Source organism: Gallus gallus, chromosome 1, assembly GCF_016699485.2.
Source record: "Gallus gallus isolate bGalGal1 chromosome 1, bGalGal1.mat.broiler.GRCg7b, whole genome shotgun sequence".
In the NCBI taxonomy this organism is placed as follows: domain Eukaryota; kingdom Metazoa; phylum Chordata; class Aves; order Galliformes; family Phasianidae; genus Gallus; species Gallus gallus.
In genome coordinates, this window is record NC_052532.1 from 50,345,846 (window position 1) to 50,373,495 (window position 27,650).

A 27,650-nucleotide genomic window follows, 5' to 3' on the forward strand; every position below is an offset into this window, starting at 1 on the left:
TAACTGATTATTGACTGAATATCGATTAATTGAAAATCTGGAAACTGACCAGCATTTAACAGATCTGCTTTAAATGGTGCAATAAATGGATGTAAAGCAGCTGGGCTGCTAGCAACTAAAAGCCAGTTCTATCCAATTGACTGGTGGGAAATAAGTTAATAATGTAATAGTCTTGTCTTAATGGGTAGTATGGAATTCTTGGATATAGTAACTGAAGCTGTCAGGCAAATAATACAATTGGAAGGCACATGTTTTGCACTGTGGGAGATGTCCCATGTACCACTCCACTTTGGTGCAGCTCTTCTGGAGAAGCAGATCTCCAGGGTATGCAGCTTTGGAATGGGACATTCACTGTGTCACTTGAAAGGAGATTGAAACATCGGAGAATCAGGTGCCTAATCCATTCTCATTCATGTGACACAGAGGCACTGCCTGGCTGGCGGCATGCAAACTTCTTGAGAGGCAAGGTCCCATTAGGATTCCTGTCAAGAAGGAGCTAGGGAGATCATTAACCAGAAAAAGACGCAGAAAAATGTTGTGAGAAGCAGATACCTGACAGAGATGGAGAAGTCACCGTGAGAGTTCTGACTGGCTCGGACAATGAAAGAACCAACTCCTTTGTTCATGAGGATGCTCTCAGCTTCATGGCGGGATATCTTCTCATCAAACCAGCTGTCAAGTGGGAGAAGTCATGGAAACATGAATAAAGGTAAGAATGAAGATAAGGAACAGAAAAGTTGAGGGTAAGGAGAATATGAATAAACAGGATGGTGCAAAGACAAAGGAACCAGAGGATCCCACATCCCACAGGATAGGGGGTGGAAGGTACAAGGTCTTGATGGGTGTGGACCATTTGCTTTGAGCAGTAAAAGCACTTAGATGCAAAGAGGCCAATGTAAGCTTTGGCCTGCTAAGCAATACTCAGCCAAAAGTTTAATTACAGGCACAGTGAAGTAAGGTGTTACTCAAAGAGATTTTAAATTACAGAGGTATATATATATATATCTATATATATACATACACACACACATACACACACAACTCTCAGACATACATCAAATTGCTCTTGGTAAACTGATTGAAAATTACTGGACTGTGATGGATATATTGTGAGGAACAAACATAAATTTTTAACAGAAGCAAGGCATGAAATTTCAGTGCTAATAAATTGGCTTCTGCAAGAGTTGTAACACCACAAAATCTCAGAACCCCAGAATTCATAACTAGGCTCATGTAAATTTAGCCAGCAGTATAAGCCATTGGACAAATAATGAGAAAAGTCACCATGAAATAGTAAAATAATACAGTGTCTATAGGAATTTTTAAGTAGAGAGAAAAACCACTGTGTGTACTTCCGCATGTCTGCAGGTAATAAGATCCATAATCTGCAGTCTTCTGGTTTTGTGTAACACTTCATTAGCTGCTTTGCATTAAAATCAAGGACTGATAGTTTTGCAAGCTCTATAACTAAACCTTTTGAGTTTTGTTACTCTTCTCATCGCCACCATCGTGGTTTACCTCTGTATCATCAACAGTCAGTGGGAAATCAGAATTTAGTCAGCATTGATATGAAGTTTTGATGCTTACTGACAGTACACACTTGGAAGAAATGGCCCATCAAAAAGAGGAAACGACTTTCTTCCCTACATCTGGTTCTAGCACTTGCCCTGAGCTGCTTCGCAGTGCAGGTGTGCTGCTCTTAAGGAAGTGTCAGAGTGGCAGTGTTTCTTCATGGCTCCTCTCGCACGGAGAAAACATCATGAGGAAAACATGTGTGAAAATAAGAAGCTGCTCGTTTCCCTGTGGGACGCCACAGCCCTGCAAGAGAGCCAGCAAGCACAATGCACTGGGAGACCCTGGCCCCTTGAGGCCCCAGCACAACAGCCCATCTTTGCAGAGCAAACGAAGTGCTTTGGCTCAGCTGAGCAGGTGGGCTCACATCCAGAGAGGCCAGCAATGCCACCTCCAAAGGGAACAGCAGCGCTTACGCGTAGGGTGCAAAATCCAGCAAAATGGCATTTGCCTGTTCAGGCACCAGCGTGTCAGAGCCAGCAGAACTGGGCCTGGGATGTGCTCTGCCCTTTTCTTCTGAAATGCTGCAGCGCTTATTTTGAAAGAGGACAACATTGGGATCACTGAATAGAATCACGGAATCATGAAGGTTGGAAAAGAGCTCTAAGATCACCCAGGCCAACCGTCAGCCCATCCCCAGCGTGCCCACTGACCACGTCCCTCAGTGCCTCATCCACGTGGTTCTTAGAGGGGCTTCAGGGAGGATTTCTGCCAACTGAAAGGAAAAAGGCTATAAAACTGCAGTCTATTGGCATTCTTATGGCACAGGGCCAGAAAGCGTGCTTAGCGAGCACTTCAGCACCTCTCAGTCCTTCCTGAAAGTGCCATCTTCCCAGTAGGGAGAGAGAGGTGAGGTACGCCTGCCCCCCGACAGCTCCGTGTTTGGGTGCACAGGCACAAAGCGTGGAGAGGGATGTGTGTTTGCTTCTGCGTGTGTGTGGGAGCGGAGTGACACGTCTGGTCTATCATCTCTGTCAATCCACGAGCAACACCAGCTGTCACTCTTGGTGCGGCGTTGCACTGACCTCTAGTGTACCGAGAGGAGCTCGCACACGTCGCAGGGGGAGGGAATGCGGATGGCAGGGTGGGGAACGAGAGAGAATGCGGTGAAAGAGTTGGGAGGAGGGAATTATGCTTTTATAGTTCATTTACAGAGAGTTTTTGCTCTTCCTTTTGTGCTCAGCCTCTGTCTCTGTTGCCAAGACTTCACATCGTGACTATTCTCCTTCTGTCCAAGGAGAGCTTCATGCGGCTCCTGCCACATCCCAGTGGCATCCCTACGAGCAGCAGTGACAAAGGAGTCACTGGAGAGCGATAAAGAGAACTATTCAGTTCTGAAAGAACAGAGGATGCTGAAGGGTAAGAAAAAGGTGCGGTGGCAGAACTGTGCATGGCTTCATGCCAGCCTCAAACTGTGATGGGCTGACGGCCGGACGAGATGATCTTAGTGGTCTTTTCCAACCTTAATGCTTCTATGATTGTGTGTTATAACCAGTATTTCCTCTGTCATGCCTGCCTATCTGCACTTGCACACACACACACACACACACACACACACACACACACACACACGTACTGGACTATCCTTTGGAAACGTGCAATGCTGGTGCATGCATTTTCTATGACACTTACGGGGGAACATGAAAATCAATGAAATTCTTAGGAACATAGCCCTCTTGGCTTCGGAGTTCAGCTTTGTACCATTCTTCCTGGGAGCTCAAAATCTGCAATGGAGAGACAGATTGAATAAACTTGTCTCCTGAAGAAGGCAAAAGTCACTAAAACACTGACTGAAAACCAGTTTTGTGTAAAAATGAAAGAGAATTCCTCATATGCTTCACTTCTTACCCACCTTACAGCAGCATTAGTGGCTGATGGCCACTTCAGTGCAAACAAAACAGTGAAGAAGGCCAAGTGGAATTAGACTGGTTGCTTGTTAACTTTATCCCTTCATCTGAATGCCTCTCCAGGTGGCAGGGGCTGCAGTCTGCATATCTCTGATGTCTGTGAGATGAGGGAAACCAGCTCAGAAGGATTTAATGGGGGTTTAAGGAGTTCTCTGTGCTGCTTTTAATAGTCCTGGATCATCTCAGACTCACAGGGAAAAAAAAAATCTGTGAAAACTTCTCTGACATGTATGTATATGGAAGGATATACAGCTACACCTGTGTGCGTGTGTATTATGGCTGCGCAGAAGTCATCCTATGCTCTCAACACACCATTTTGCAAGAGAGCATTTAATAGAATCATTTGAATTGGAAGGAACCCCTAAAGACCATCTGGTCCAACTCCCCTGCAATGAACAGGGACACCCACAGCTAGAGCAGTTCAGAGCCTAGTTCAGCTTGACCTTGAATATCACCAGGGGTGGCACATCCACTAACTCTCTGGACTATTTAGTGGGCTATTTAGTAGGCTATTTATTTACTGGGCTATTAAATTGGGCTAAGTTTTCAGTGGTCGTGAGCTTTGCCAGGGTAGATAAAAGGAGGCAAAAAGTATTGTAAAGCAACTCTTACAATTCCAATATCTAGGGCAGCAGGAAGCCAGCCTACCACGCACATGGAGCAGCTTCAAGAGTGTTCACATTAATGCTGACCAAAAAGGTCCATCGGGAGCACACTGCTGACCATAGACTGCCCAAATTCACTGCTCCCTTGCAGATGGTCTCTGGTGCAGACCTCAGCTAGCAGGAAGAGGACAGGGATACAGCAAGTTTGTGGTTTTCCTGCAAACATTGCGGTCATTGGCGTTCTGTTTGACATTCCAATTCATTGGACAGAATTCCTTTTTATAAAGTAGAATGTGTTTATGCTCATTCTGGTCTTGGAGTGGAGCCTGAGAGGATGTGTACTGACAGTTTTAAAAGGAGAAAGCAAGTGGAAAAGACCTCATTTGAAATCTATTGTTTAACAATAATAATACTTGTTCTATAAGCCAATCCCATGTTTCTGGGAGCCTAACACACTCTAACTGCTTGGTGCTGGCAACAGGATGCTACAGTCTCTGGGGCTGATTCTCCATTGCCTTGCCTTCCACATAGGTTTCTTCCATGCATTTGGATAAAGAAAGGTTGAGAAAGAAAGCCATGGAGAGCCCTTCTTGTCCAGTTACTGCCTACCCCATCACTGTGTGCAGGATTAAGGTTCTTTTTTTCGCTGCTGTGGCCAACCAAAGGGAATGATAGCCACACACCATGCCCTGCTCAAGTCCTGTTGGCAGCAGTGTCTCTAGAATGACATACCTGCTGGTCCTTAGTGCACGACTGTCAGGTTTCTGTGTGTCATCATCTCAGAGAAGGATGTGGGATGTGTGTGTGTGAGAGAGAGGGTGGATTTCCTCCTGTCACTGGTGGTTGAGGGCCTCGTGTTTCCTGTTTTCTAGTCTCTGCATCAATACTGTTCATTTTATCTCCTTTGTAAATCAGAGCAGACAGCCAGCAGGTTGAGCAGGCAGCAGAAGGGGGCTCGGGATGGGGTATGAATGTATGTGTGCGTTTGCCAGATGGAGAGACACTGCTCAGGTTATTTTACTGCTACTATGTCTTGGGCAGTGTGAATTTGTTCATCTCAAGGACCTTAAAGCAAGAGGCTGTCTGACTTCTGATAGTGAAGTCTCAGTGACTACTAATATTAATACCGATATATTTGACCGTTTTTCATCAGCAGCTTCCAATGTAGTTTGAAAGAAAGCTCTAGTTTCTAACGATTGTACAGGAAGGGAAACTGAGTAACAGAAGGAGAAGTGATCTGGCTGACGCTGTCACCGTAGCCAGGGCTTTAATGAAACCACAGTCTCCTGAGGAAGCAGATATCAGGTAAAGATCAGGGGATGGTAGGGATGTAGGGACTACTCTGAAATTAAGGAAGAAATAGGAATGGGAGTGTTAACCAATCCCTCACATAGCACTGGGGGAAAAAGAAGTCTTTGATCTTAATGAATTCTGGATGCCATTAGCTTTGTTTAAGTTGCAAGGATTAAAAGGGCAATAAAATGAGAAATGCTAGTGATGGAAGAGGCAGGGCTGAGACATAATATCTGGTCATTAAATGGAACAGCTGGGACTGTACAGGGACATGGTGAAGGTTTCTTGATAGAACAAGATTTTATATCTCATTGTTTTGCAATATCCCTTTGGCAAGTGGAGGAGTTAAGGGCTTAGAGAAGTGTTTTGCTCAGCCATTTTCAACCAAAGCAGAACAGCTATGTTGTGGGTTGAAAAGTGTATAAATAATTAGGGTGGAGCAGAGTGTGGCTTCATCTATGGCACTTCAGTAGGGTTAACAAACTGTTCTACTGTAACACACGCGCATCAACATTCAAGAGACTCATATACCCCGTATTTCTTATGATGACTTCTGCCAATTTGCCATTCTTCCACTGCTCAGTTCCTGCAGGAGTGTGTATAACGTTACTAGCTGAGGACCTCTTAAACTTTTCCATTATGTGTGTAACAGACTGTTTCATGGACATTTCCTCTTCCATTTGCAACTGCTTAAAGCCCCTGCGGCAACTCACAGTAATCACGGTGAAAAGTTAGATGTAAGTTCTACAGTGCATGGTAACCATCGTTTTAACAGTTTAAGAGCTGGAAACGAGAAATACAGCAAACTCTCTGGCTCATATTCATTCTGTTTACCTTTAGACACAGTCGTCCTAAACACAGTCACTGTAGATTGCCTACATAGTTGACAAAAACAGACAGGATCTTCAAAAACTATTCTACCAAAGAATTGGATCTCTTCCACTGCAAAGATTATTATACTTCCCCATTGATTACTAGAGGACTATAGGACAACTACATGCGCAGTTTAGAGACCTAAAGTCAAGTAGAGTGGACCCAGTGGAGGTTGCTTGTTGACCTATGGGAATCTAGTGTCCTGCATTTCTATCCCAGTTTATAGACATTAGCATTCATATGCTTTGTCAAGGCAGAAAGCCTTAGCAGAATATCAGCACTGACCTTTAGTGATTCTTAGAGCTGCACTTACCTTCAGGATATCCCCAGCCTGGAAACTCAGCTCATCCTCTCCAGAAGCAGTGAAATCAAACTTGGCAATGGCTTCCATTCTGCGTGTTGGTGGCAGAGCAGAGCTGAAAGAAGTGTATGCAGGTCAGTATCTATAAGCTGCTGAGACTGCTGAGTCTAGCTTGCAGAAAGCTTATAAGCAGTGCTGTGATTTGCACATAGATGAGCATGCACCTACCATTAGCAGATATTAGTTAATAGATACCGAAGGACGTTAGCAGGCAGAAGAGATGGCATGGCCAAGAAGCTATAACTCTCTCAAAAAATTCAAACAATCCAGTGTATCAGCTCATTCCAACACATCTCTTTCTCTGCAGCAATTTTATGGAAAAGTGTGCACACAGCCCTAAATAAGCTGGTAGCAGGAAAAAACCTTCTTTTATGTAGACCAAGGACCACTCTGACACAGTTCCCAGTTAAGCAAATGATTCTGTCATGCAATAGAATAATGTATTTGCCTTCTGCAGTCACTTACGCTTTATCTCAGGAGGAAGGCAAATTGTGGACAAAAAGAAGAGCCTGCAATAAATATATTTTTTCCTTGGACAGGGGCCACAATTCTGAAGGTTGAAAGAGACTTTCCTCTGTGATGGCTTTGCATGGGTAACCACAACTTACAGCTAGGAAAAACTGTTTGCAGAAAGACTGTAGTCCCTGTTTTGAAGCTGATGGAGTGTGAAACTGTAGTACTGACAAATTTAAGGCACGCACTTACCCTTCCTCTGTGTTCATAACCCAGGAGCCTGAAACATACCAGACAGCCTGCAAACCAAAGCCTGCTTTTCATCAGCAGAGCACATGTGGCACGGGAAGTCACAACATGAGCTTCGCTTCTTCACCACTTCCTGCACATGCAACTCAGATGTACCCCAGCAGGACCACTTCTATGATCAAGGGAGTTACTCGTTTCCCATGGCTGGCTTGTGCTCCCTACAGCCCAGCAGCAAGGCTGCCAGTGACAAGACAAAGAGCGAGGCAGTGCCACATTAAGCAAAGGCACTGCTGTGAGATGTTCCAACAGCCCAGCTTGTGAAGACCATCAGACAGCTCCACTACAGAAGTAACTTCAGTGGTTACTAAACTAGGTTCATCTGGAAACTATGATCCTGAAGCCAAAGGCTTCACCTAGCTTCACTTCCCACAGAATCACCCAGACTGTAAGGCTGGAGAAGTGCCATCTTGCCTGATTCAAAATATTCTTAATCAGAAAGGCCAAAAAAGAAACAGTACCAACAATTCAAGTTAGGGAACTATTTCTTGAGCGTCCTGTTACAACGGAGATGAGATTCCCCCAAAACAATGTGCTGAGTGAGCTCCAAAATTCCGTCACTTTTAAATTAATGAGCTACTGCAACCCCTGCTGTAAGCTTCCCTTTGAGACACAATCCAGGGATTTAACTGCCTGTGTACCAGTAATCCGGGCACAACTGTGTAACTGATTCAAACTACTTAATAATATCTAGGAGAAAATACACAGAGAGATTGGAAGGGTAAAAATTGCAGATAGAGCCACTGAGATGGCACCAACAGAAAGTAGTTCAAGGATTCAAAAGGAAAAACATCAATCTGGAAAGACATGCAATTTCAGAGGAAAAACAACAACGGAAGATTTGGTCAGGACAGTCAGTCCAATTAGGGACCAGCCACAAGTCTTTGAGGTCACTGCATTGTCAGTGCCACCACTGCTGACTGAGCTGTTGGCAGGCGGCAATGGAACAACAGCAAGGTTTGGTCCCAGGGAACCACAGGGACCAGCGTTTCACCTGAGCAGTGTCTGCCTTGCCAGCAAAAACCCTTTTCTACGTCTCATTTCTAACTACAAGAAAGATCTTCACTTGCTTTCTCTTGGATTCTGTTCACACTCTCGTTTCATGCTGCTTATTGTAGGTGAATTGGTATTCATAGGACTAAGGTGAGCTATGCAGCACGAGGGCAGATTGATCAGCAGTCCACAGGCAGCTCTGCCTGTTGAGCATCAACCTGTCCTACAGCAATGGGACTTCTTATGCTCTGGGACTCGTGGGTAGTGTGACACATAGCTGTTGTGACCTGCCACGTGCCTGCTGTTCCAACCCGGAGCCCTGAGGTTTTGTCCAATACATCCATACTGACCTGTAACAGTCTGTGTTTTACCAATGTACCTTATTCTCATTCTTGAGCAGCTTCCACCCCTTTTCACCCCATCTTTTCTCCATCCACTTACGGATGCTCTTTAATTCTTACTCATTTGCTCTGCATGTATCGGAGCTGCAAATATAGCTTAAGCTTGCTGTCTAATTGCCCCTCTCTTATTCCAGATATGGGTGCAACTCAGACCTGAAGACTGTCTTCTCTTTCTGTACTGACATCATTTGCACTCCTGTTTGTAACTTCCCACAGCCGTGCTTGCTGATAGAGTGCAAGGGTATCAAATAGGAGAGGAATTAACCATTTGGAGAACTAGATAAACAATAATACCCTTTCATGGTAGAGAACTGAAGAAAAAAGACCAAGGAAAATTACTTTAGTAAGGGACGTATTTCAGTATTTTATCTTATGGTGGTGGGGATCAGAGCCGACAGTGCAAATGAATCCTGGAACTCCTAATGCAGAGCATTAATCTCATTTCGAGAAAAAAAAAGAAAAAAGAAAACCAACGACAAAACAAAACACAAAACAAAGCAAAACAAACAAACAAACAAGAAATCAAAGAGAGTAAACGGAAAAACCCCAAACCAGTTCAAAACAATAAACTGCATAAATACAAATCCCATCTTTGATTTTTGCTCCTCAGTCACAGGATAGGCAGCAGGGCTTCTCTCCGCAGGGAGCAGGAAGGGAAGAGCCTTTCATTTCACAGTCTCCCAGGTGCTGAAGATGCCACTGGAGCCGTGACCCTCTTGAGAGGAGAAGTGTTTGTGAAACAGTTAAAATCTCCTCTCTCACCTCATTTTCAATTTCAGCAATCACAACCATGGGGAGAGACCAGGAGACAGATACCTCTTCAAACAATCTAACACATGGATTAAATGTGCTTTTCATTGCCAGCGGCTGGATTTAGAAGCGACTCAAATACCATGCACAGTGTTGGCTGTGTTGATAAATCAGCAATGCTCTGGCCTTAAGCTCTTCCCCCACCAACTACTAAAGCAGCACTAGCCCATAATCCTGTCTTTGAACGGCAGCCTACCACTTTTCATCACCTGAACTTCAAACCAGCTCTGTTTTTCTGATCCTGTTCCTCCCTCCATCTGTAACTCGAGGATGTGCGGGTCAGTGCTGGGCCCTCATGAAAACTCCCCTCCAGGGGCCCTTTCTTCCCCTCTCTGTGTGTGTGTGACTTTGAGCACCGCCCCATGACACACCTAGATGGGATTTTTGGGGGTAATTGTCAGAACTTCCTTTTCTCAAGCACCTTTTATCCCAAAGGACAGCACTGCAGTTTGCAGGCAGTCAGATTCTGCTTTTAACTGCCTGGTGCAACTCCTTTAAGCTTTCAAGTAACCAAAGACAATTTTGGACTGTGCATAATGTTCTGAGGGAAAAAAATCACCTTTGTGCAGGGTTTAGCATGAAGCCTCGGCGACATTTGAAGGAGGATTTGTCAGCTCTGAGTATAGGCTGACGAGTACCTCCATTTTGTGCTGGTTCTCTGCATGGAAGTTTATTTTCTCTGCGGTTCCCCGATGCAATGAGGCAGATCCAAGGGGCACAGGACTACTGCCGTTCTGTGGGACTGACACTGCAGAAGCTTCATCAAGGGAGAAGAGAAAAGCAGCCCGGCTTTGAGAGCATGAGGTAGGTATTTCAGTTTGGCAGAATGCCATTCCCTGAGCAAGAACATCAGCCTCTCGCTGTTGATCAAAAGAGCTGAGACCTAAATCATGTCAGCAAGCAGCATAATCTGACAGCAGCATCCCAAAGAGTTTAACACTGCTCCCCTACACCAAGTTGGATCAAAATTCAGTAATAACAATGCCAGGGAAGGTCACCTCCTATGAAGTTTATCACTCTGGGATGGCTCGGGTTCACCCCTACTCAATCTCACATATTAACATCACGGAAGAAAGCACGGTGGCCTACAAAGCAGCTGCTTAAAGCAGCCCTATGAAGAGAATCTTGATTTCCCTGCCTGCAGCATGCATACCTCCAGCAGGCAGCTCCATCCAGCAAGGTTTTGTGCTGACAGACACAGTACGAGCTGCTGCATCTTTGTTCCGTTCTGCAAGAACAACCTATCGGACTGATGAGCAACCAGGGACAGGATTCAACCCTGAACATCTGTACAGAAACTCTCGATGACATTTCAGCAGAAACAATGGCGGAGGGACCCGTTATCTAGAAGAGCTGTGATAGATAAAGGCTTTGTTGTCACCAGCTAAGCCACATACAAGTGGCATGGGAATATTTCGTTCCAAAAACACAAGCCTCTTGCTACTGAGTTAACGGCGCAGCTCCGCTGACTGTCAGTGATAAGAGGGTAAAATTTATAAGGGAGAACAAACTACTAAAGCACTCAGCGCTGTATGTTTCAGTCTTGGCTGTGCTGCCATCCAAAGGAATGCAGGGCTCTGGGCTGAGCCCTTGTACAATGCTCTGACAAAATAAACCTCCAAAGAATAGGATCCAGAGAAGGAAAACACTTTTTGGGCTCTAAGACCAACAACAGTAAGAAGCACCCAGGTGAGGACAGCTCTTGGTCACCCTGGGAAGATCGGGGCCTCTTGCGCTGCTCCAAGAACACAGAGCAGAGCAGGACAGCACTATGAGACACCATGCATAGGCAGTACCGAAGAGTACCGCAACTCTGAACAGTGTTGTCAGAGCATAAAATCGTGAATCTCTGCTGGTGCTGAGGACCTGGGCTGGGGAAAGCAGCTCCTGTCTGCCCCACCTCCTCCTGCAGCTCCCAGCTGGTTGGATGTGGCTGAGATGCAGGGATTTGTCCCGCACAAGCACTGCTCTGGTGTGGAAGCCACCCAACAAGATGACAGGGATCCCGTGCTCTTCCCCTGCCCTGCAGTGCTTTACCTCTCCCTCCAAGATCCCACCTCCCTCCCTAGAGCTTTTCCCACACAGCTTGGTTCCCCCCAGGTCTCAGAGGCACACTTGTCCCATACCTTTTTCAGTAGCTCTCCTCTCCTCCAGCACTTTTCTAGAAAGCAGGAGGTGTGTTGCTGTCTAGGGGAAAGGAAGGAAAGGAGAGCTCAGCCCATACAGGCTCCTCCCTGCAGTGACAGTGCCACAGCGGTAACGGGTCCACGTGCGCGGACAAGGATGGTCAGGAATTGGCATGGAGTACAGAGGTGGAGGCACTGAAACAGTGTCCGTCACAGGACAGAGTGGAACACAGACCATTTTCAATTTCTAAAGTTGGAGATACTTGGTATGACACGTGCTTTTAATGGTGTTGTCAGTTTGCTGCCACTGCCTCAGCCCATCCTTGTTTAACAGCCAAATAACGGAGGGTACGGTCCCTCAAAAAGTGTGAGCTCTACCCAAATACAGAAAACAGAAAAGAGCACAGATCTGGGGAGTTAAATGAGAAACCATAATAAGTCCGTTGAAAAGCATATCTTGAGGAACAAGTAGCTGAAGACATAAAAACATGTAATAAAATTATTTTCAAAGACAACAGAAGCAGGAAGCCTGCCAGAGTGTCTGTAAGGCTGACAGATGATTGAGATGTAAAAAGAGTGCTCAAAGAAGATAAGGATGAGGCATAAAAGCTAAGTGAATTCTCAGCATCCGTGTGTCTTCCAAAGGGATGTAAGCTGTTTCCCACGTTGGGGTTTTCTTTGTGAAGAAAAGCCAGGGAAACTAGAAGAAGTGATTTTAGGACAAATCAGTAAATGAACAGGAGTAAATCCAAGGATTCAATATTTTATAAATCTTGATTGAAAATTAAACGGAGCGTGAAATAGTAAAGGTTGAGCAATTAAGCTGTGACATACAATGTAGGACTTAACTCAGTCTCCATATTAGGGCAAAAAGCAGCAAACACAATGCCAACCATTTTAAAAGTGCTTTGAGGGGATGCAAAGAGCAGGAGGTCTAACTTCTGTATGCCTGAAATTAATACGCAGAAACCATAATGAAGGAAAAAATTACCGGGAAGAGAGAAATGACACAGCGGTTGCACCTGGTAGTTTTTGCAGAAGGAAGTCCTACTGCACAAATCTGATGCAGTTCTGTGAAGACAATGAGCATGTGGGTGCAGGTGATCATTTGATGCAACACACATCCATTTCTAAACCCTTTTTGATGAAGTCTCTTACTGAAGAGTCTTTAAAAGCCTCCCTCCTAAGCTCTCCGAGAAGAGGAAAGTTCCTATAGAGGATTAACAGCTGAATAAAAATTAGGGAATGAATTAACAGTTCAACATATTCATAAATGCTGTGGGAAAAAAATGAAGTGACAAAGCTTACTGATGAGAAAAAAAATCATGGTCATACAAATTAAACCCGATCACAAAGACTCGCAGATGGCTTTCAAAATACCGCTAAAATGGAAGATGAATCTCCGCGCTCTTGACTGCAAAGTAATGGACATGGGAATAATCTGCCTTCACTACATGAACACGTTGATAAACTTAAAATTAGCAACTACTACTCAGAAAAGATACCTTTGAGTTCCTGTAGATAATTCTATCAAAGCGTCAGCGCAGTGGGAGTCAGAAAGGTGGGTTGGATACAGTCCTCTTGAATTTAAGCTATATTTATTTTCATGCTCCGCGAATGGCCTGACAGATTTCATTACATTGCACATTATAACGACCTATTTCCTCTGTTTTTACCATGATGTGATCTAATGGGCCCCCCAGCAAGAGAGCTGCTGTGAGCTGTCACTCATGCCTGCTGCCTGGCACTGTCAGCGCGCACTGCCTGCCTTCCTGCAAGGTGTCCAGAATGGTTACGTGAAAATACCGAACATATTTAATGTCAAACCCTACAAGACATGGCTTTCCCTACCACAAATGGAAGACTGAGTGGCGGCAGGCCCTCGGTAATGAGAAAGGATAGGGAATAAGACAGGGTAAGAGCTAACTCTCTTTTCTTTCTTGTTTTACTTCTATACATTCTTCCCCTGTCACTGTTACAGCAGCACGTTAACCTCTTCACCATGCAGCACAGATGTGTCAAAAACTGCAAAGAAGCACCCAGATATCCCAGATAAAATGAATGGTAACAAATGCCATAGAAAAGGTTGTAGACTCCACGTTTCCATGTTTTAGCCAAGCTCTCTTAGGCAACTGAATAAAGTCCAATTCAAGCACACAGATTATTCTACAACCACTTGCTGCAGACTGCTTACATCATCCTCAGGAACATCTTCTACTGGCACAGAGATGGAACAGCTGAACCATGGCCACGATACAGCTTGGGAAAACCTGGATAGACTGGAGAATAGGCTGCTCAGGGGAGAGACCTCATCACTCTCTACAGCAACCTGAAAGGAGGTTGCAGTGAGGTAGGGATCAGCCTCTGCTCCCAGGTAACAGAGATAGGATGAGAGGAAATGGCCTCAAATTACACCAGCAGTGGATCAGGTTGGATGTTAGGAAAAAACTTTTTCTCCCAAAGAGCAGTGCTGCAGTGGCACAGGCTGCCCAGGGAGGTGGTGGAGTCACCATCCCTGGAGGTGTTCCAGAGCCGTGTGGATGTGGCACTGAGGACATTGTCAGTGGGCATAGTGGGGATCAGCTGGCAGCTGGACCAGCTCATCTTAGAGGTCTTTTCCAGCTGTAATGGTTCTGTGATTTAAAAAAGTTTCCAAAAAACTTACACCTGCCTTTATGCTTAAGTAAATGACTCAAAATAATTGTGTCTGCAAACATGCCTGAAACCTGCCCATGAATAAACTCTTACAAAAATTTTAGCCATTTCATTCTGAGCTGGAGATTTCGAGAAAAAACTTTCCAAGGCATTTTACTCACTTTAATTTCTATCTGGAAAAGCATGGGGGCTGCCAGGAAAAAAAAAAAAAAAAAAGGCACTTGGAGGATAAAAGGAGGAGAAAGAACAAAAAGGGAGAAGGAAATTATTCCAATATAAAGGTATGAGTCAAACATTTTGCCCACTCCAAATTGTTCATGTTGATAATAGAAGAAAGATGAAGTGACTGTGTTTTGTTTGTCCTCAAAGTACACTACTTCTCCATGTTCCTAATTAGTTTTCCTCTAGAAAGTATCATTGCCAGAAAGGGAAACTGAAGTAGGACTGTGGAAACAAGGGAAATTTCAATTGCTATATTTTGTTTTAAGTAATAACTCAGCATCTATGGATTCAGGAGCATCAGGGTTGTAAATCCACATAAAGCTGAATGTTATGAATGGAAGCTGTCTGTTCTTACCCAATCTCCCATCTATTCTTGTCCCATACTCAGATGTGCTCTTCGCACAGCAATCCATCCTCTCTCACTGCTTTGCTTTCTGCAAACAGCTGCTCGGGCTGTCCACAGTGACAGGTCATTAGCGGGCAGTTATTTTTTCCAGGACTGAGTGCACAGGAGTGGCAGTGCTATAAAAAAGCTTTTCTGCAGAGCTCCACAAACTGATCCGGGCAGTGCCCTGTCCCAGTTTGCTTTCTCTCCTGTTAATAAAGATTTTCTTGAATCTTGTTGCTCAAACTGCAGCAGTCTGGTTCGTTCGCATCACAGGAATCTCAGGCAGCTCACTCTGTTCTACGTATGCTGGGAGAGTGTACAACCCTAACTGCCTGATACCATTAACACAGCACCACTTACTGCAGAGAGATGTGGCTTTAATCCCGAACAGCGGTGCTGTTTTGCTAGTTGATTCATGCAAGCCTTCCCATCATCCTGTTAATTCATCCCCAAAGATACCTCCTACCATTCTGGCTGATGAGCATCTCTGCACTTCTGAGAGATTTTTTTGTTGGGAATGTATTGCTATGATCCTCTACTTTTATGTTCTAAACGAGCACTGTCAAACTTGATGAGATTAAATATTTTCTTCAAAATCCCTCCAAATGCGCTAACTTTATCTTCTGTTTTTCCCAACCCGTACCTCCCGATTACTGAATTCTTTGAGTCTCACTAGTAGCTTTTTGTGCAGAATCAGATAGGTTCTCCACCTTCTGTATTTGTAGGGTGATTACTCTGAACCATGCTCATGACATCTCAGATCATCATCTTGACAGCAATTACAACATCTCAAGCACTGAACCTTCACAGAAGTGACTGGATTAGCAGAGGAGAAAGCAGCAGATTATGATGGAGGAATGGAAGTTCTGACCTCTTTTCTTTACTGCTATAGATTTCTTTTAACTGCTTGCTGTGCAAGGGTTGAGACAGAGGCAACTGCCTTACAGCTGGTGTGCTGACACCTGCTTTGAGGACACAGCATGCCTGCTGTGCTGTGTAGTGTTCTGCCTCAGAGGTTTTCAACCCGGAGACCATGATCTACCTTAGAATAGAATGATAAAGGTTGGAAAAGACCACTGAGATCATCTAGTCCAGCCAGTGACTCGTGGCTGCCATGCCCAATAAGTTTCTACACATCAGGCCAATGAAGATACCAAGGAAGCCTCTGTTCACCTCATGTCAGTTTGCACCTTCATTGGGAAATACTGATGAAGTTTGGAGACCACAGGAAAAGACGAGCAGAAATGCACTCTTCATAACAGCATATTTCCCGAGCCTGCCCTACACTGATCTCAGCTAAGAGCCATGAAGGCTAGCAATCCAGGGCCAGAACTCATGCACCATGCAGCCTGAGCTCTGCTCTGGAGCTCTTCCCTGGCAGGACTTGTTCTCTGATCATCCTCAGCATTAAGAGATCCGAGAAAGCTTTCTCCTTCTTACTGCTCTCTTGGGAGCCAACACCACCTCTTTCAGCTTCACGTTGAGTCAAGCAGCTGGTTTCCATCATCATCTACAAACTGTACCAAATTACACCAGCAGCAAATTTGGCACATCCAAATTTATAATACATGAAACTAGTTCTTTTTACGTGTTCAAATCCAAAAAACTGTCAAGTGAAGACAGAGAGAAGCACTGCTACTGATAGAAGGAGCCTCTTCCCAGACTACAGCTTATCACCTTGCTTTCTGAACAGTAACAATTAGCAAAGTCCTACAGGCTATTGCAGCCATTCCCTGTGCTTCCCTGAAATATAAATCTGACAAAACTAGGGGAGCCAGACACGTAGGCCTTTATGATGACAGTTAATTTTGTTATCACATTAGAATTCCAGCTACAGGTAAGCTAAGCAGGGGTTGCATGTGTATCAAGCAAAATCAACATGAGCTGCATGAGCTGCTGATTTGCTCCTTTGCTGCGTGCGAGCAGAAAGAGGAAGAAAGAAAGGAGAGAAAAAGACAAAGAAATAATTCTTCTTCAGTGATTTGAACCCAGCACTGGAGCGCTCAACAAAACATTCCTTCCCAGGATTTAAATTCTCCCTATGATGAGCACCTAGTGACTCAGTGGGATTTGCTAAGCCTCCATTTGAAGCCAGAGAACAGTACATTCACTATTTATTTCTCCCCCCTCCCTGTGCTACACCCTTTAATCATGATAAATATACCTAAACACGCTTGATTAAGCCAGACAGACAATGTGCCCCTAATCTGAACTGATCAGGGCTCTGGAACTGCCAAAGTGAACCTGCTGTCTCTCTATCAGACAGAGTGATAAGGGGTCGGTAATGCAGCTCCATTAACTGCTTCCCACAGAATGAATTCTCCTGCCTACTCCTAAAGAGCAGACACTTGAGGAATGCCACCTGATGGGAAACTGCTTCGAACGGTCTCTTTTGGCACAATTGTTGAGCAGCTCCTTCTCAAGCCTTCCAGACAAACACCTAAAGTATGAAAAATGTAGTCACTTCCTTCTATGCTATTTTTTTTTTTTTTTAAACCCTCATACCTTATCTAGCTAACTGCCTCTCAATTTTTCTCATCTTTTCTGAGTAAGCGTTGGTACTGGCTGATGCGTACTTTACTGCAAAAGGGTGGTTATCAGAATAACAATCACGCTCCCGCTGTACGCATATGCATGTGAGGGATTTGCTTTTGGGTACAGGTAGAGCTTGCACTCTGTGGACTAGCAGAATTTAAGACTACCATATATCAATATATCAGTAGGTTTATGTAGTGTGTTTAGTGTCTTTACACTGATATTGGAAGTGCACTGCAGGATGACGTAGAATTGTTAAGGCTGGAAAAGACCTCTAAGATCAGCTAGTCCAGCTGCCAGCCCATCCCCACCATGCCCACTGACCACGTCCTCAGTGCCACATCCACACGGCTCTGGAACACCTCCAGGGATGGTGACTGCACCACCTCCCTGGGCAGCCTGTGCCACTGCAGCACTGCCCCTTCTGAAAAGAAAATTTTCTTAATATCCAACCTAAGCCTCCCCTGGTGCAACTTGAGGCCATTCCCTCTTGCCCTATTACTGTCACCTGGAAGCAGAGGCTGACCCCCACCTCTCCAGAACCTCCTTTGAGGTTGCTGTAGAGAGTGATGAGGTCTCTCCTGAGCTCCTCTTCTCCAGCCTGAACAACCCCAGTTCCCTCAGCTGTTCCTCATCAGACTTCCATCATCCAGACCCCTCACAGCTCCACTGCCCTTCTCTGGACATGCTCCAGGTCCTCCCTGTCTTTCCTGTAGTGAGAGACCCCAACTGAAAACAGCACTTGAGGTGCAGCCTCACTACACCCAGTCACCTCCCTGTTCCTGCTGGCAGCACTGTTCATGATACCAGCCAGGATGCCATTGGCCTTCCTGGCCACCTGGGCACACTGCTGGCTCATGAGTAGCTGGCTGTCAAGTAACACCCCCAAGGATGAATGCATACAGATCACAACAAGTGCAAGCAAACACGCTTCTGAATTTGTTCTGCAGGCCATATACATGTATGAACATCTGCTTTTGTGTATCCCACTTTGATCTCTACCTTCCATGAAAATCTATTCTTATTAAAAGAATGCAATAGAGAGAGATCAAGAGGGCATCAGACCATGCTTGGGCTCTGTGCAATTCTGGGACTACTCATCAGAAAACTGGTCTTTGGGGTAATTACAAGTACTGTCAAAGCTGCTCTGATTTGCACCGGCTGTGAGCAGCTCCAGGGAACCATCCTGCAAGCAGCTATAAGAGCAGCAGCTCTTCTCAGAGCTCTCACTGTCCTACTGCCATTGGTGTCAGAGGTCTGCAAAGCACTGCATGCCAACAGTCAGATTTCTCAAATAGATCATACAAGAGACCAGGATGAGGAGTGATGCTGCATTTCAGACACATTTCCCATCAGGAAGGACTTTCCAAAAGATGCTCCCAGAGCAAAAGAGTCAGAACAAAATCAAGAATCTGCTACTATGAGTGTAGATTAAAACCAACCAACCCCCACAGATAGTGAAACCACCTACACTTCAACTCTGATATTCAGAGGTGCTTTCCTTGCATTTGGGTATCTAAATATGGGTAAAGAATACTTAAGATTAATTAGCTCCAGCATTGACAGTCAGAGAGATTTCCAAAATACATGGCAGCATCCAATCACTGCTCTGTAAGTCTGAGCTCTTGTACTTCAGCCAAAAGCTCATCTCTGCTGATACTCTTGCATACGAGTGCACACTGATGTGTATCCCTTTGGATCAAACATTTCACAACGTGAAATGGAAATGCAGAAAAAAAGTCTGTAAATGCCAAGATAGGATTAAGTTCCCTGTGTGTCACTGGATCATTTCCACAACAAACAACAAACTCCGCTCTGCACGTGTAAGTGATGGAGGACACAACAGAAGGCCATCAGGTCTTTCTTCTTGAGCGTAGCACAACCTAGAGATTTCATTGCATTGAGACATTAATCCAATCTGGTAAAAATAGTTTTTGCTCTTATATTGGGTTTGATATCCCGTTTGAGTGGGATATGAGAACAAAACAGTATGAAAATCTGTTAGCAATAATGTAGGGTAAATAGAATTACATTTCCAATCAGCTGCTGTGTGTTTCTCTGCTCATGCCAGCTGATGGAATTTTGTGTAAAATGGGATGGAAGAAGAGTGAGATCAGTGAGGCGTTTGTGTGTGTGTGTGTGTGTGTATGTATATGTGTGTAAGATTCCTCCTAGCAGCCAATTGTGCAGAACTTGCAACGCTACTACTAAAATTACATTGTGTGCCAACAGTGTTTGGCACAAAAGTAGAACAAAAGTTAAATCAGTACAAAAAAGTAGCATCTCTTTTTTCTTTTAACATAGATCTGCATTTGTACAAAACTGAACATGACTGTGCAAGTTGTTTTCTATAGAAAATTTCACTTTTTTTAAAATACATACTTCTCTTCTTGCGTGGAAAAGAAAAAAAGGAATACGTTATTGAGTTGAACATACATTTGTCTATGATAATCTAAAAACAAACACTGGAAATCATTGGGTTCTAAGAGCCCTCTTATCTTGGCCACGCTACACATAATTTCAGTTCATAGCCACATCTGTTCTGAGAAAAAGAGCTGATAAACTTTCTATTAAAAGTTTCACATTTAAGTAGGGAAGGAGAAATTGAAATGCTGTGAATGCCATGTGGTACAATTAATACTCCCATGGTATGTTCATTGCATAATGTCACTACTGCATATTTACATTCTGAGTCTCAGTGCTGCATTAGCTGGGTTTTTTTCTGCTTAATGGATCTTCATGGCTCAACTTCCATTTAAACACAGCACCTCTTTTACAAGGCCTAAGTGCTACAAAACAGCCTGTCTATAAATTAAAGTCAGCCCGTGTGCATCTGCGCTTGGGGATGCTTTTGAAAGGGTTTTAAAAGCAATCAATTACAATAATTTGTACATTTAAAGATGCAACTCCAACAGTCAATCCAATTTTTCTTCTGATTATAAGGTAAATGTGAATGCCAGCTTGTTACTACTCCTGGGGTTTGTCTCTGCACAGAAATCGTATCATTTTAAGGAGAAGTGCAGAACATATTTCATGCTTGTCTATGCATTTTTTCGTTCACTTGGATTATGATACCTTTGAAATTAAAGTGCAGCGGTGGTTTCTGAATGATTTAATGTGTTAGACACTTTTGCTCTCAAGTAGAAGCAACTTGTTTGTTAATCCAAATATAAGTTCTACCGAATTGGAATAGGTTCCCATCATCTGGAACAAAAATACCCAAGCCTTATCCTGATGTAGCAATACCCCATACTGAACTAATGTGCAGACCAAGGCTTCATTAAACACCATGTTCCTATACGTAGATCAGGGCTGACATGCTACGTTTCCCACTCCTACAGCCTGGGAGCTTTTACAGCAGTGAGGTCGATGGGGACTCACTGCACAACCCCTGCACACTTTGTGAAGCAGTTGCTGCCCCACTCCTCCAGCGAACAAGCGATCGATGCTGCTCCGTGGTAGGGAACCATGCAGCTGCCAGACTGCTCAGTAGATCGCATGTGGCGAACAGGGAACACTGTGCAAAGGGTGTGAATGAGTCATCCGACATTTGAGGTTGACTGAAGTCATTCTGCTACATTTACTTCTAATCTTGATGTGCTATCCACATTTGCATTTCGAGCAGAATGGGAAGAAAGATTTAAATTATTTGCTATGACACACAGCAGACTGCATGTGTTCAAGAATGTATTTGTGGTGTTCAAGAAAAGGGTAGAAAGTGTTTAAGAATCGTGTGGATGTGGCACTGAGGACATGGTTAGTGGGCATGGTGGGGATGGGCTGGTGGTTGGACTGGGTGATGCTAGAGGTCTTCTCCAACCTTAATGGTCCTCTGTGTGTAAGCAAATGGGATTACATGCATACTGGGGTGAAGACAAGAAGCTGTGAGCTGCCTTTGCTACACTTGGATGTGAGCAGGCACTCTGCATGCAAGCCTGAACACATCCAAGCAAAAGTATGTTTAAGCATTTCTGTCTCCAGGGATCTGATTATAAATGAAAGATGTTCATTTGCAGTACGCCTGAATGGAGCAGCAGAGGTCCCACAAGCATATTTCAGGTGATGTGTGTTGCGTTTTCCTGAGCAAATACGAATCTGAGCAACTGTGAATGCAGTGGCCCACATACACTTGGAGGGTAGGCACATGTTGTGTGTCGGTGACAAGGAGCAGCCATGAGCAGGTATCAGCTCAAGCTGGAATTTAGGCATTTCTCAAACATTAGCAGTAATGTTCAAATCATTTAAAGATTTTCATGGAAAGACTATATGGCAACCTTGTAAAGCGTGATCAGGCCTCACGTGAAGCTCCTTCACTTCTGCTTATAGTTCTAGATAGAAGCAGAAGTTTTCAGTATCTGACTGCTTACTGAAGTCAGGTCCATGTATATTTAGCAACCTTAAGTGTGAAGACATTTTTAAAGCATGCACACCTGTGAGGCTTTGGCACCTCAGTTCAAGCCCTTGGGTTTGAAATTCTGGACAAATATTTTCTTAGCTCTAAATTAAGAAGAAAAGAGCAATCATTATGGAGATGAAGATCCTGACAAAATACCACACAGAAGATATTTTCTGAAGGTGATGGAGGTGAGTATAAAAGATACTTTATGAGGCTACTCAAAGGGCAACTCACAAGGAGACTGTATTTAGGCTTTGCGCAGAGTTAACAACGTGTTTGCATCTAAAATAAGACTTGCAGCTCGTCACATAGGTAAAGGGCATTTTACCAAAACCTGCATTATTATTTTCTTTTTCTTCCTTTTTTTTTTTTTTTTTTTTTTTTTAAAGTCCAAGCTATTTTAGCCTTTAAATTATTAAGATTTCATAGCTACTAGATACACTGCAGGCCACCCCTCCCCTGCACATCTATTCTGTAAGTTATTGATACTGCACTCAATTAACCTTGGTGAGTGACTGTAGGCTGGATGTTGCCTCTCAGATTCAGTCATTCTTGCTCAAAACCACAGTTTGCATACAAACCACTGAATGGCAGCACTTATATCTTCAAGTAAAATTGCTTTAATGGAAGCAAAAATGTACATACATGACATTTGTATTCATATTTGTATTCATATGAAGTCTCACATTTATTTATCTGAAAACCTGAACACTGGGCAAAGTCTGTGCAGATTCTGTCCTATTAAATAAAGAAGTGCACGCAATTCTGATTCAAAAAGTTTACAAAAACGTATTCTCCTATGTCTTTGGGTGACAATTGAAGGCATATTACTTCAGTTCCAACCTATGTACTATGCTTGTATTGGCTTTTGTAGAGAAGAGGAAATGGAATGAGCTGGAATTCAATTTCTATTAGCAAGTCCAGTCCAAAGAACACTTATTGAGATACATAAAGGTCCAAAAGCCATTGGGAGTGGCGATGAATTGAAGGGAGGCTCCACACAAAGGAACTCACAGGTAATCAGGACAGAAGCACAGCATGATCCACAACAGCTACAAACCAGTTCTCACACCCCTGAGACCTAACCCTGGTTGCACCAGCACACTTAAATGACAGAACACAACTGTTTCACCTTGTCCTTGCTCTCCAGCTGAGAAATGCTTGTGCACACATTTTAAGGAGCCAGCTTTTCAACATTACACTATGGTTTATGAGGAGAGGACAATGTCTTAATTCTTCCATAATACAATAAAACACCACGCACAGTTGTTCCTACAATTATCCTCCTGAATACACTGTGCTGACGGCAGCGTTGTCATGAGAAGTACCTCATTGAAAAGAAATTAGGGAATTGATATGATATTGCCAGTCTTTTGCATCGCTCCTTGTGTTTCTACGTTACATCTCTTTTCCTCACCCTTTGGATTGTCTTCCCTGTCCATAACACAAACTACTTGGAGCAACGAGCTTTCACAAATGGTATTCTTCTACATGGGGCAAGTTAACAAAAAACAATGGGTTAGAATCATACTACAGTATTTGTCTTGACCAATCTTTAGCATGTACACATCGTACACTACCCAAGTGCAACTTTCCCATTTGATCCCAGTTTCCAAGTGGCTTTCCATTATCTCAACCTCTAATGGAATATTTAGTGTAGTGTGTAAGTCTATATGGTCTAGTATTAGATATGGAAGTTGGTGGCCCTGCATGCGGCAGCAGGGTTGGAGCTTGATGATCCTTGAGGTCCCTTCCAACCCAAGCCATTCTATGATTCTATGAGCAGTTGCATTAAAATGGATCTGTGGAGATCATCAACATCAAGCCCTCACTCATGGCAGTGCTAACTCTGAAATTACATACGATGAGGATAACTCAACTTTTCTACAGTGACAGCTCTAGTGGAATACCAGTCCTATGCAGGCAATAATATAAATCATGTACCTGTATAGGTCAAAGGTGTACTAAAAATCATTTAGGTACAAAATCTTCATTAAATGATTTGAGTTCTCCTTTCACTATCAATCACCTTAAAAGTTTGTGAAAAAATAAAAATTAAAAAAGCGATATTGATTTCAGTGCTGGGCTCCAGTTATATAGTTGCATATTGTCAAAACGCAGTAAAGTGAGGCTAGCATTACAATCATTATTTCTTGAATTATGTATGATTTATATCCTCATCGTATAACTTAAAAATGAAAAAAAAATCATTGTTTACAGATAGAAATCAGGAAAAGGGGGGGAAAACGGGAGGGGGAAAACGGGGGGAAAGGAAATTCCAGAATGGAAAATAAAACTACTTGGTTAAAATTGTCAGGCAAGACACTGAAAGAGAGTCTATGTCATGTACCTTACAGCTTAAGGAACGTGCTCCTCTTCACCATACCTTTGAAGGCCTGCAGAATACAGCTTCAAGAGCTGCAAAGCACAGGAACCGTACGAGTGTAGTGAGGGCTCTGAACTGGGAAACTACCAATGGTGTGAATCACTCATCATGAGATGTAAGCATGGTCCATGAACTTCTACAGGATTTAACACCTCAGAAAAGCAATTAGCATGATTTCTTACTTGATGAACAGGGTGAATTTTTTCCAAATTGAATACCCTTGAAAACCCTTGCAACACTGCACTTCTACTTCCATATGAAAAAACAAGCCCTCTCTTCACTGCATTTCCATTTTCTGTTCTGTACCAGTTTCTTCTCATTTCTGTTTCACCTGCTATCAGATTTAAGAAACTATAACTATCAGTTTCATTACTACTTCATATCTTGCTATATTTGATTACAGTATGCTGTCGCTTTAGTCCTGAAAATGAGCTTTGCTTTCTAGCTTGCAGCTTGTCAAAAATTAAAATAGTGATTATCTTTTCTTCATAACAGAAATGAATCTCCAAATATTCCAAAAGCAGTAGCTGAGTTTTGGCATATTGTCTCCTGGTCTGAAACCAATTGGACGTCGCTTCTCTCTGCAGTTGGTCAGGGAACAAAGTAGATGCTCAGCCCTTCCCCTTAGGAAATGCCATACCAAGCTCGTTTAGACTGAACAGAGCAGCATTTCAAAAGCACATCTTTCTCCAAAGCTAAACACATTGCAGAAAAGCAAAGCTAACCATTCTGATCAGAAATTGTTCCAAACAGTAGTAATTCATTAAGAAAATAACTGCTGGTCACCCCCAAGAGATTCCCACTGCGTTTCACAACAAAGGAATTAAATTCAGACTCATTTTGTATTTCTGTTACCTGATTGGTTCCACTGGAGAGAGATGCGGTGGCACTGGGCAGGATGTAGGGGCCACACACTGCTGCAGTTTCTCCTTGGTAGGTTTTAAAGGATTACAGCTGCTCCTTTGGCTTCTCTTGCGAGAGCTACCCAACAGCTTAATTAAGCAACCCTATTAAGATCTCTTTTCTTGCTGCAGCCTTATTGAGAATCACACTTCCCTGGACACTTCTGGAATGGGGTAGTTGAGTTAGTAAGCCTGAATATTAAACCATTTCAACTGTGTCCTTTGACCCCAGCTTTCCCCTAGAGGGTACCTCTGGTTTGGCAGCCACATTCTCTGCTTCTATACCTATCCCTTCAGCTAACAATGAAATCCATCCTCCAGTGCTTTTCAGCAGTGCACAGCAGGTTGGGAGCAGGAGTAACAACTGCCCAATTAAAATCAAGATGTCTGATGTGCAGAAGGCAAACTGAAATCTGCCTGGGCTATGAGGGCAAACACCTTCAGGCTTATGCAATTAACCTCAGGATAATTGATGACCACAAGTAATCAAGCTGTGGTTGGGGGGTATCATGTGCAAGAAACGTACTAAGGCATATCATTCAGTATTGACTCAGAGGAAAGGGCTCCACTGAATCAATAACACCATCTCCTGAAGTGCAGTGGGTTTCCTTCAAAATCTTCCTTAATTACCAGATGAAATCACCAGGTGCTTGAAAGACTCAAAAGAGTAGTTACAGGTGTGCTTGCATTCCCAGTGCCTCTCAGCTATTGCATACAAAGAATGGTAAAGCCCTTTAGCTGGCTGTGGGGAAGAAAGGCATACCACTCTCAAAATCATCCCCTGATTATTTACTAGAATGATTTAGTAATAATACAGGCAAAAGCATGCATGGGGAACTTTACGGTACTACCAAAGAGATAGAAATCAAACAAGAAAAAAAACCCCCTCTTATTCTGGAGTTCCAGGGGCCATGCAAAGAGCTGTACCCAAACCACTGCTCTGATAAGACACCAAAGGAACACCTCTTTCAAACAAGTCCCTCACCTTTCCTCCCCTCTACCTCCCACTCTTCATTTACCTTTCACTTTAGACTGAGAGCTTGGCGAAGCCTGAGTTTTCTTCTGCTATGACTTTTATGGCTTCACCTTCATTGAAAGAACTGATATTTATCTCTTTATTAATTTTTAATGAGGACAGCTATTGCATTTAATTCCCTGGAATTATTACTTTGATATAACTGTTAGAGGTTCATTCCCAGCAAGTGTACTGCACTGAGCATAACCAGTCACCCTGCAATAAGATCCCTGTTGCTTTCTCATCCCTGAAATTCCACACTGAGGATCAGATCTGGAGAAAACCACTTGATTAGCAAGGAATTTCCCTATTTTTTGCAATGGAGACATAAGCTCTGTCAGTGCATGGGATCTGATGTCAGAAGTGTCTGAAAGTCAGCAAAAAACTTCTTGTAAAAGAACTAATTAATTAATTAAAAGAACTAATTAATTAATAACAGAGCTCAGGGTGCTTAAGGAGCTGACCCTCAAAAGCCCAAGGAGGCTGTGGATGCCCCATCCCTGGAGGCATTCAAGGCCAGGCTGGATGTGGCTCTGGGCAGCCTGGTCTGCTGGTTGGCAACCATGCACATAGCAGGGGGGTTGAAATTTAATGATCATTATGGTCCTTTTCAACCCAGGCCATTCTATGATTCTCTGGAGACTTAAGAAAGTATTTCTAAACCCGTTCTGGAGCTGCAGTTCTTAACAAATGGATGATTTCCACAGACATCATCCTGTGGTTGCTTCCACCCTGTTTCCCACAGTGACCTCAACAGCGAAGGAAAGCAAATCAGAAAAGTACTGAAAAATCAAAATAAAACCAAAAGAGAATTAGTAAGTATAGCCTATGGAGGTACTTGTCATGTCTGTGTACGTACAGCTGAGCTGAGTCTTACATTTAAAATAACGATCCAGTGGCATTTGGTATTGTTTTTTTAATGTATGAGGCATGATTTTCATGAAGACTTACAGCACAACTAGAAAAGCACGTAATGAATTTCCCGAGAATTTACAAGTACATTTATTAACTAATTTACAAAGTAAAATTAGTTTAAAATATGGATCCATTAAGAAAATTGATGCTTGGGGTTTGACCTTTGGTTTGTTTGTTTCTGCAGCCTTGGTAGTGGATTAATCCAGGCCTTCGTCATACTCAGAGATCACAAGGATCTTGCACTGACAACGTCTGAAGGCTTTTCCAAGATTGGTGGCTTTTTTTTCCTTTTTCTTTTTTTTTCTTTTTTTTACCTCCATCATACTTCTTATCAAAAATTCCCTCTGAAAAAAAAAACAATAACCCATGTTTAATTTTTTCCTTCAGAGGATGCTATGAGGAACATCTGAAGATACCTGAGGAGCCCACAGCTAGAATGGCCCTTTCACTTCCCACCAGGAGGGACACTTCACTGCAGCTCTTCTGTAAACAGAGGGAAGCAGGCGCTGCTCTGAGTGATGAATCTCCTAACGGTG

The 27,650-nt window shown here is 43.4% G+C and overlaps 1 protein-coding gene across 5 annotated transcripts in view; it reads right to left on the minus strand.

The window, feature by feature from the left end:
- The window catches only part of GRAP2 (GRB2-related adaptor protein 2), a 39,806-nt gene that overhangs the window by 7,119 nt on the left and 5,037 nt on the right, over nucleotides 1–27,650 (minus strand). For 2 of the 5 annotated variants that reach the window (XM_046907864.1, XM_046907853.1), the window contains 4 exons: nucleotides 11,701–27,458; nucleotides 6,564–6,666; nucleotides 3,205–3,296; nucleotides 553–672 (listed from right to left, as the gene is read on the minus strand). In XM_046907864.1, the coding sequence (XP_046763820.1) occupies nucleotides 553–672; nucleotides 3,205–3,296; nucleotides 6,564–6,641 (290 nt within the window). In that variant the 5' untranslated portion in view covers nucleotides 6,642–6,666; nucleotides 11,701–27,458. Of the gene's footprint in view, nucleotides 1–552; nucleotides 673–3,204; nucleotides 3,297–6,563; nucleotides 6,667–7,316; nucleotides 27,459–27,650 lie in introns of those variants that run through there. The other 3 variants (XM_001234081.7, XM_025155263.3, XM_040669157.2) reach the window with 2 other exon arrangements.